Genomic DNA, 11,187 nt, shown 5'->3' on the forward strand with positions numbered 1-11,187 from the left:
ATAAACCCAGATGTGGTATGTAAAACTATGAAGCTTTTAGAAAATATGTATAAGAAAATCTTCATGACCTGGGGTTAGGTGAAGAGTTCTTACAGTTGGATGTAACAGCACAATCCACAAAAGAAAAAAATTAATTAAATGGAGTTGATTAAATTTTTAAAAATGTTCTCTTTGAAATACCCCATTAAGAAAATGGAAAAAAAAAGACTGGAAGAAAATTGTTGTAAATTACATATTCACTTACAGACTTGATCCAGAAAGAAAACTTAAGAGCAAGGAAACAAACAATCCAATTGGAAAATAAGCAAAAACTTGAACAAATATATCTCTGAAGAGGTGACATGGATAGCAAATAAGGACATGTAAAAATGTTCAGCTTCAATAACCATTAGAGAAATGCCTACATCAAAATGAAATTATCACTGAATACATACTACAGTAGCTAAAATAAAAAATATTGATAATGCCAAATCCTGGCAAGGATGCAGAGAAGCTAGATCACTTTGTACATTGCTGGTGGAAATGTAAAATGCTATACCCACTTTGGAAAATAGTTTGGAAGTTTTTTATAAAACTGAACGTGCGTTTGCCATATATCCTAGCATTCACACTCTCAGGCATTTATCCAGTAGAAATGAAACCTTATGTTCATAAAAAGACTTGTACACAAATATCTGTAGCAGCTGTATTTGTAATTGCAAAAAACTGAAAACAACTGAAATGCCCTTCAATGTGTGATAAACACCTCATATATCTACATAGTAGAATAATACTTAGCAATGAAAAGGAATGAACTATTGATACGGGTAAAACCAGGATGGCTCTCAAGATCATTATGCTTAGTGCAAAAAGCTAATATCAAAGTTTTATTTATACAACATTTTTTTTTTTTTGACACACCGTTTTACTTTGTCACCCTCGGTAGAATGCAACGGCATCATAGCTCACAGCAACCTCAAACTCTTGGGCTCAAGTGATTCTCTTGCCTTAGCCTCCCGAGTAGCTGGGACTACAGGCACCTACCACAACGCCTGGCTATTTTTTTTAGAGATAGGTTGTTGCTCTCACTCAGGCTGATCTCAAACCCGTGAGCTCAGGCAATCCACCCACTTTGGCCTCCCAGAGTGCTAGGATTACAGGCGTGAGCCACTGTGCCCAGCAATATAACGTTCTGGACATGACAAAATTCTGTTAGCAGAGAACAGATTAGTGGTTGCCATAGGACAGGGACTCTAAAGGGAAAGCATAAGGGAATCCTTTGTGCAGTAGAACAATTGTGTATCTTGATTATGATGATGGTTACACAGATCTAGAAATGGAATAAAATTGTTCATAACTATGCAGAAACAGACACAAATGAGTACATGTAACAACTGGTGAAAACAGAATAAGATCCATAGTCTAGTTGACAGTCTTGTACCAATATCCAGTTTCCCATTTTGATACTATGCTATAGTTGTCTAAGTTATCACCATTGAAAGGAAGCTGGTGAAGGGTACAAGGGAGTTTATGTACTATATTTTCAACTTCCTCTGAGTCTGTAATTGTTTCAAAATAAAAAGCTAAAAAAAAAAATCCCCTATGTATAGCAATTAAGAGTATTTATATGGGCTGGGCAATGGCTCAGCCTGTAATGCTAGCACTTTGGGAAGCCCAGGTAGGTGGAATTGTTTAAGGAGTTTGAGACCAGCCTGAGTATGAGCAAGACCCTGTCTAGAGCAAGACCTTGTCTCCACAAAAAAATAGAAAAATCAGCTGGGCCTGGTGGTGCATGCCTGAAATTCTAGCTACTCAGGAGGCTGAGGTAGGAGGATCCCTTGAGCCCAGGAATTAAAGGTTGCATTGAGCTATGATGACATCACTGCCCTCTAGTTTGGGCAATACTGCAAGACTTTGTTTTAAAAAAAAAAGTATTTATGTGAAGTCTCAGAATAAAGTCTCCATGTAAACTGAAGATAACTTTCAAAAGCAATATTAAAAACTTACTTCTTTATTATTTATTTACTACATTTTATTATTATCTATGCTGTTGAGGTTATTTATGTCTTCTAATTGTATTCCTATGTGGAAATACTCAAATGCTATTGTATATCTCCTCCCAACTCTGCATTCACTAACATGACATTGGTAGCTTTAAATTGGCTATAGTAGGAGAATTTACATCATGAAAAGCAGCAATCAACACGAACCAGGCTCCACACAGCACTGAGAGCAACTGGAAACACAGGAAAACTTCAAGTATTTGGAAATTAAACAATACACCTCAAAATAACCTATATGTCAAAGAAGAAACCACAAAGAAAATTATAGAATAATTTGAACTGAATGATGATGAGAGTACAACAAATCAAAATTAGTGGGATTAGCTAAATTAGTTCCTAGAGGGAAGTTTATAGCTTTAAATACTTTAATAGAAAATAAGAAAGATCTAAAATCATTTATCTAAGAATGTATGTTAAAAAGCTAAAAAAAGAAAATCAAACCCAAAGTAAGTAAAAGGAAAGAAATAATAGATCAGAATAGAAATCAATTCAATAGGGCAGTGCCTGTGGCTCAAAGGAGTAGGGCGCCAGCCGCATATGCCGGAGGTGGCGGGTTCAAACCCAGCCCTGGCCAAAATTTAAAAAAAAAAACAAACTGCAAAAAAAGAAATCAATTAAATAGAAAACAGGCAAATAGAGACAATCAATGAGATCAATAGCTTATTCTTTCAAAAGATTGATGAAATTGATTGCTTTTTTTGTTTGTTTGTTTGTTTTGAGACAGAGTCTTACTTGTCACTCTCGGTAGAATGCCCTGGAGTCACAGTTCATATCAACCTCAAACTCTTGGGCTTAAGTGATTCTCGTCTCAGCCTCTCAAGGAGCTGAGACTACAGGCACTCGCCACAACGCTTGGCTATTTTTAGAGACACGGGTCTCGCTCTAGCTCAGGCTGGTCTCCAACTTGTGAGCTCAGGTGATCTGCTGGCCTTGGCCTCCAAGGGTGCTAGGATTACAGTCATGAGCCACCACTCCCAGCTGAAATTGAGAAATCTTTCTTACCCATTTCACTTCTAGGAAAAAAAAATTGATCAGGAAAAGAAAGAAGATGCTTATTACTTATTACTAGTATCAGGAATGAAAGAGAGGACATCATTGCAAACCTTACAGATATTAAAAAGATTAAAGGAGGAAATTATTAACATTGAAAACTTAATGCCAACAAATTTAATAACTTAGATTAAATGTACAAACACCTTGACAGACATAAACTAACAAAGCTTACTCAGGAAAAAGAAAAAATCTGAATAGTCCTAAATCTCCCAAGGAAGTTAAATGAGTAATTACAACCTCTCACAAAGAAAACTCCAGGCCCAAAAGACTTTACTGGTGAATACTATCACACAATCAAGGAAGAAATAATTTCAATCCTATCTTACATTCAGGGAATAGTGGAAAAGGGAAACACTTCCAAACTCATGATTGAGAACAGTAATCACCCTAATATCAAAATCAGACAAAGCCATCTCAAGAAGAGCACTTACCAATGACTTTCATGAACATAGACATAATAATTCTTAACAAGTATTGCCAATTAATTTCAGCAAAATTTATAAAATATTGGCTGGGCATGGTGGCTCACATCTGTAATCCTAGCAATTTGAGAAGCTGAGGTGGGAGGATCACATGAAGCCAAAAGTTTGAGACTAGCCTGGGCATTAGGGCAACAACAAGATCCTGTTTCTAAAAAAAAAAAAATTAAATTAAATTAAAAATTAGCCAGGCATGATGGCATTCATCTGTAGTACCAGATACTTGGGAGGCAGAGGTAGGAGAAATCACTTGAGCCTAGGAGTTCAAGCTGGCAGTGAACTGGGATCATCCCACTGCACTCCAGCCTGGCCAACAGTGAAAACCTGTCTCAAAAAAAAAAAAAAGAAAGAAAGAAAAAGAAAAAAGAAATAATATATGCAAGCAGGGTTGTAAGTTTGGTTTCACATTTGAAAATCAGTATAATTTATCACTGGAATAGCTACAAAGATTGATAATACCAAGTTATAGCAAGGATGTGGAGTAACTAGAATTCTCAAACATTGTTGGTTAGAAAGCAAACGGTACAACTACTTGAGAAGGTAAGAAATTTTTAAAGTTTATTTCTTTTTTGAGGTAAGGTCTTGTTCTGTTGCCCTGCAGCTTGAGGCTTGAGTGCAGTGGCATCATCATCGCTCACTGCAACCTCAAACTCCTGGGCTCAAGCAATCTTCCTGGCTCAGCCTCATGAGTAGGTAGGACCACAGACATACGCCATCATGCCCAGCTAAGTTTTCTATTTTTAATAGAGACAAGGTCTTGCTCTTGCTCAGACTGGTCTTGAACTCCTGACCTCAAATGATCCTTCCTTTTTGGCCTCACAGAGTTTTAGGATTACAGATGTGAGCCACCTGCACCTAGCTTATTTTTCTTATTTTTTATTGATACATATTCATGGGGTAACAAAAACACATGGTATTTTGTTACATGTGTAAAAAATATGAAATGCTTCGTGAATTTGTGTGTCATCCGTGTTCAGGGGTCATGCTAATCATTCCAATTTTACTACACATGCTGACAAAGTAAGCACAAAATTGGCAATTTTTGAAATAAGGTTAAACATACATACACATGTCAGCAGTTTTACTCCCAGGTATTTACCCAAGGGAAATGGAAATATATCCTTTCAAAGATTTATATCCAAATATTCATAACAGATTTATTTATAATAGGCAAAAACTGGAAATGACCCAACTGTCTTGATAGGTGAATGGAAAATAAATCTTCATATATCCACACAATTGAAAAGACACTCAGCAATAAAAAGGAAGAAATTCCTGATACATATTACGTGGATGAATCTCAAAAACATTATGTGAAGTGGATAAGCCAGCTTCAAAAGATTACTATATAATTCCATTCAAATGAAATTATAGAAAAAGCAAAACAAATCTATATGAACAGAAAGCACATAAATGGTTGCATTGGGCTGAAGCTTGGGGGATTATCCATAAAAGAACACAAGGGAGTTTTTTGGTGTATCAGTAATGTTCATTATCTTGATGGTAATAGAGACTATACAAGTGTATACATTTTTTTAATGGACTGAACTATTGTATACTTAAAAGGGGACATTACTATGTGTAAATTATACCTGAAAAAGTTGAATATCCCATTAAGATCATCAATTACTTCTCGATGATCAGTTTGCAGTATTTAACAACTCCCTCCTTCCCGAAATCCATCTAGGATTTCTCTAACACCTTTGGTTTCCATTTCTGGTCACAGTCAAAAGATATAATCATTTCCCAGTAATCCAGTCTTACTTTCTAAGAGCTCACCTCCTGGCACAGTTTCCATTTCACTCCTCATAACTCTCAGATTTCTATCTTTAACCCTGACTTCCCTCCACAACTCAGCAGTTGAATTTTTCCACTGGTAAACTCTTCATCTCCCAAATTGACTCTACATCATTATAAAGTCAATTTACCCTTCCTTCCTTTCTTGAGCTTTCCCTCATCCCTATCAGGTTAATTCCCAAGACCAGTTGGTTCTCTTTCAAAATGCTCATTGCATCTTCCCTTTAGATTTTCACTCCTCTCCATTACTAAATATCCACATTGTTGTAGCAATAACAGACCTATTTGTATCCATCCCCAATTTTTTCTCCTTGTTAGATAGCACTGCTAAAATAATCTTCATACAATACCACTTTAGTCCTCTAATTTTTCTGCTCAAAATTATGCAATGTACTTTCTCTTTCCTTTTGTCTGTAAGAGAAAAATCCTGGGATTCAAATATCAACATAGTCTAGGCTCAACCTACCTTTCTTTAAATTTTCCTTATGAAATTGCCAATACCCATTAAAATAATTGGCTCACTACTTCCATGCTTTTGCCAATGGCATGCTCCCATCCCTGAAAACCCCTCCCTCTCTACCTATCAATTCCTACCTGTTTTTCAAAGCTGTATTTTTGCTCTAGCTGAAAGTGATCTCTTCTGATCTGGAGGATAACTATCACTGATCATTTCCTGCCCGCCATTACTTTTTCTTTTTATTCATCAAACATTTATTTGAGAAGCAGCATGGCATGTTTAAGAGCTTCAGCAGATTATGATACCTTGTCAAAGATCCTGTAATAACCTTTTAATACCCAATGTAGGAAGGGTTTTTTCATTAAAATTTAATCTATTTAGGAGCAGGAGGTACATCATCAATTGTAGATGAATTTCTTGAAGAATCCTCTAAACTTCAATATGATTCACGAGAACACTTGACTACACAATCTCAGGAGCCAACCATGGGCCAAAAAACATCTAACATATATCTCAAGGAGATACCAGAAAAAAAAGGTAACCATAAATAAAGGCTCTTGCTTGGAAAAAAGTATATATTTTCACTTGGAATATGGGCATAACCAAACTAGATAAGGATGAAAACTCTTATATGATTATAAAAGTTGCAATCCTGACTTGTTTGAGGTTGCTTAGTTTATCTGTCATATTGCCTAAGTTCCTTCATCTTAGGTGAGGCTCTGAAATCCAAACTCAGTGGTGTAACTCTCTGAATACACAAGCATTTTATATTTACATTTTTTATATACAGAAGTAACCAACTACAGACCCATGATTTACTGATAATTCTTCATTTTTAAAATCTCTATAGTGGTATTTCACTGTCAAGGAGATCTGAGTATTTTTTAAAAAATCTTTTATTTGGCTGTGACTTGGTTTTGGAACCACCAATAGAGTCACCCTGAGAATGTTTAAGTTCTTCTCTTTGGAGATCATTGCTAGAGAGCAGTCTATTGCTTTCTAGTTTATGATCTCTCTCATGTATTAGGTCAGAATACTCTACCTGCTGTCTTAGTGTGTTAGAACTTCTGATTTTTTCCCTATTATGTCTAACCTACCTTTTTAATATAATATTTTCAGCAGCGTCAAAATGTCGAGATTCATCAGCTTTGCTGCCTCCCGTCCATTATTCCCAACCTCCTACCACTATCTTCATGGAGACCATACGTTTCTTGATGAAAGTTAATGCTGTGCAGGTCAGAATACTTGGGAAAGGGCAAGTATATGGGAAGACTTTAGTGAACTGTTTATTCTATCTATAGATAATGCTATCTTTGCAAGTTTAGATATATGTGAAGCAGACTTCAAACATGCTCTTAAGAGTACACCTTAGGCCACACAGTGGCTCATGCCTGTAATCCTAGCACTCTGGGAGGCTGTGATGGGCAGGAGTTCAAGACCAGCCTGAGAAACAGTATGACTCTGTCTCTACTAAAAATAGAAAAACTGAGGCAAGAGGATCACTCAAACCCAGGAGTTCGAGGTTACTGTGAGCTAGGATGACGCCATGGCACTCATTCTACCCAGGGTGACAGAGTGAGACTGTCTACAAAGGAAAAAAAAAATAAAAGAGCACACCTTAAGCCAAGCCCAATGGAAAGAGCAGTCAAACATGAACTAGTCTCTGCAAATGGCATCACAAGACCTCACTGCAAGTCTGATCCCCTCAGGACACCAGCAAAGACAGATTCTAAGTCATATGTTGCCTGAGTTAACTTTGTCATCAGAACTCAAATTATGTGCGTGTTAGGGGTTCACAGGAAACTAAACATTCCCTTCTTCCCTTCTAGGTTCTGACCCAGTTGGAAACATATACAGTGCCATATGGTGTATTGGGGGGAGGAGTGGCGGATAAAAATATTAAAACTGGGCTAGAGAATGTAATTGGCCCCACATTTGACTTACCCATGTAGTCACGGGTAGAGCAGCTAAAGAATTGAAGCTTCCTCCTAGAGAAGAAGAGCACCGCCTACCACTTGGGAAAGTACATACATGAACGAGCAGTAAGAGAGAGTAATTGGGTGGCACCTGTGACTCAAAGGAGCAGGCTGCTAGCCCCATGACCAGGGGAGGTGGGTTCAAGCCCAGCCCCGGCCAAAACTGCTAAAAATAAAAATAAATAAATAAATAGAGAGAGAGAGTAATTTCAGGAGTCAAGAGTGTTGGCCCTGATCCTACAGAGTGCATGTCCCATTTAAGGTTAGGCAAGCTCAAGAAAGGGCAAAAATTATAAGCTGGGTGGGATTAGGCCATATTAAATAGGAGCCTTTAACACATTAACCCTTCCCAATAGAGAAACAGACTTCACACACACACACACACACACACACACACACAGGTAAATAAGTCATTAATCATCACCCCAGGTCAGAGAGCCAGAAAGCAAGCAGAAAAAACAGCTACAGCTGCTGTAGCTCCTACTAGTGTTTTCCTAAGAAGGCATAAGTGTGGATGCAAGTTTCTGTATTACAGACTGAGATGGAAACAGAGGGTAAGAAGAATGATTTCCCCTTAGCTTCACAAGTACAACTGACTTTGTCAAATCTGTAGGTGAAACAAAGACTGGCCCAAAGTATAAAACTAGTAAACATAATGAATATTTGGAGGTGTATCACAGATGACCTTTATGTTCCCAATATCCCAGGTCCAGAATTTTAGAAAGGAAGTTTTGCCTTACTGTAAGTATCCTTACAATGATAGCTGCCTGGAACTATTGCCTCATATAAATAGGATGGTTGATGTGCCTTTGCTGCATAATAACCAGCAAGGCTAGAATTGTGAGATATTTCAGGTTATTCAGTTGGAAATGTTTTCATTTGGTAACTAAATGAATGGCTAGTAATGGGACCATGAAACACACTGAACGTTTGTAATTCACCCCTAAGCTTTTGAAGTTAAGGATAATCATTTCACTCTCTAATATATTCCTTATTATTTATTATCAGAAACAGAATCCTTCAACTTTGAAAGCTGTGGGACTGACACAATGTAGCCCTTTACATGTTCCTTATAATCTGACTTTTCCTTGCAGTATGTGCAGAGGGTACTTGCCCATGAGCTGTTATGTCCTCAAGGAGGCCCCAGCTGTGAGTATTACTTGGTGCTGGCCCAGACACACCTTCTCAAGAAGGACTTTGAGAAAGCAGAGGAATACCTTCAACAAGCAGCCCAGATGGACTACCTGGTAATGACTTTATCTAGAATCTCTTGAGTCTGGAGAAGGGGCAAGCAGGCTTTATTACCAGCGATGATGCCACATTCCTGGTAGATTTATGGTGACCGTCAGTAAGAGTCTTCAGCTGTCAGTAAACTCATTTATTCCATTTGTTTTTCTTAAGTAAAGGGCAGAGAAAAGGATAAGGACAGTTCTTTAGCAGATAACTGTTTATCTATTTTAGGTTTTCCAAACTTCTTTTATTTTCTCATCATGAACACTATCATAGTTATGCTTGAAGTTTTAAAAATATTTACCCAAAAGGCAAAATAGTGTTGAAGAATTTAAAAAAGAAATGAGAGGGCAGACATAGAAAAATATTTTCCAGTGTAATTAAATGGCTATCTTGCTACTAAGTGCTATTAGAAAGAGAAAATGGATTTAATCTAAATTTAAATGTTAAACAGAGGTCATTAAGGTATTTTTAAATACCATCTTAACCCATATACTACTTGTTCTTCACTTTCTCAGAACCCTAATGTGTGGGGCGTGAAGGGCCATCTCTATTTTCTAAGTGGAAATCATGCTGAGGCCAAGGCATGCTATGAGCGAACCATTAGTTTTGTAGTGGATGCTTCTGAGATGCACTTCATCTTCCTGAGACTGGGGCTTATTTATCTGGAAGAGAAAGAGGTAAGGGATAGAGGATGGGCAGTAATGTACAAATCAAGCCATGGTTTGGAAACTGATTATAGTTCAAGTATTAACATCTGTCTGTGTGGACTAAAAGTGATACTTGGACAAGGACACTTTTACATCCAAAGATAAAGTGACTGGCCTAACATCAGACCCAGGCAATCTAAAATCAAGAGTCTGTGTTTTAGAGCTGGGTGAGCACTTTGGGAGGCTGAGGTGGGTGGATTGCTTAAGCTCGGGAGTTTGAGACCAGTCTGAGCAAGACCCCATCTCTACTAAAAGAAGAAAAACTAGCTGGGTGTAGTGATGCATACCTCCAGTCCCAGCTACTCAGGAGACTGAACCAAGAGGATCACTTGAGCCCAAGAGTTTGAAGTTGCTGTGAACTATGACACCATAACACTTTACCCAGGATGACAGAGTGAGACTCTGTGTCCAAAAAAAAAAAAAAAAAATCTGTGGTTTTATGCATAATCATTATGCTACTAAAAAGTTATTAAGTACTTACTTAGTAAATCTTATTTTAGCTACTATTTTGACTAAAATTTTATCAACAGTAGTAAAAACTTTATTTTCAGTAGTTAAAAAATTCTTACTTGACTTAACTAACAAAGTGTCATGGGCTTAAAGAGGACTTCTCCAAACTTCCTCCTCAACACAAAGAGTTATATTTAATCTAGCTGAGGCTTACCTCATTCCATGGAACACTCTGGACTGGTCATAAAAGCAATACCTTCCCATATTTTGGGAAATATGCCAAAGCCTTAAAAAAAAACTTTCTTTTATAGAAAATCTCAAATACATACAAAGCAGACATAGAAGAATGAACTACCATGGACCTACCATCTCACTATAGTAATTATCAATATTCTGCCAAAGACCTTTGACTGTCTACTTTTGTTGTGAATTTATTCCATTTTTCCCCTCGGAATACCTAATTCTCTTACTTAATATAACAACAACAACAACAGCAACAAGCAGTTATAATGCCTTCAAGTTGGCTGACTGGATACAAAAACTCTGTTGTCTACAAGAATCTCATCTTACCTGAAAAGATAAATTTAAATTTAGTCTCAGGGTGAAGGGATGGTTATCTATATTTCAGGCAAATGGAAATCAGAAAAAAGCAGGTGTTGCAATTTTCTTCACAGATACAAAAGTAAAACCAACAAAAGTAAGGAAAGATAAGGATGGTCACTTCATATTTGTTAAGGGTATACTCAACATGATAGGATTTCAATTATTAACATATATGCACCCAACCAGAATGCACCTCAATTTATAAGAGAGACTCTAACAGACATAAGCAACTTGATTTCCTCCAGCACTATGATAGTCAGAGATTTTAACACTCCTTTGGCAATGTTGGATAGATCCTCCAAAAAGAAGCTAAGCAAAGAAATTTTAGACTTAAACTTAACCATTCAACAAGTGTATTTAACAGACATCTACAGACCATTTCATCCTAAC

General features: G+C 37.1%; 1 protein-coding gene and 1 pseudogene across 3 annotated transcripts in view; one reads left to right on the forward strand and one right to left on the reverse strand.

The window, feature by feature from the left end:
- Positions 1-11,187, forward strand: part of CFAP70 (cilia and flagella associated protein 70) — a 103,097-nt gene that overhangs the window by 78,952 nt on the left and 12,958 nt on the right. For all 3 annotated transcript variants that reach the window (XM_023509565.1, XM_023509566.1, XM_003783561.3), the window contains 4 exons: positions 6,210-6,365; positions 6,948-7,063; positions 8,899-9,051; positions 9,553-9,714. In XM_023509565.1, coding sequence (XP_023365333.1) covers positions 6,210-6,365; positions 6,948-7,063; positions 8,899-9,051; positions 9,553-9,714 — 587 coding nt within the window. The remainder of the gene's footprint in view (positions 1-6,209; positions 6,366-6,947; positions 7,064-8,898; positions 9,052-9,552; positions 9,715-11,187) is intronic.
- On the reverse strand, positions 4,507-4,602 carry LOC111723192 (annotated as a pseudogene).

This window comes from Otolemur garnettii, unplaced genomic scaffold, assembly GCF_000181295.1.
Source record: "Otolemur garnettii isolate 467f Iridium unplaced genomic scaffold, OtoGar3 scaffold00008, whole genome shotgun sequence".
Taxonomy (NCBI): Eukaryota; Metazoa; Chordata; class Mammalia; order Primates; family Galagidae; genus Otolemur; species Otolemur garnettii.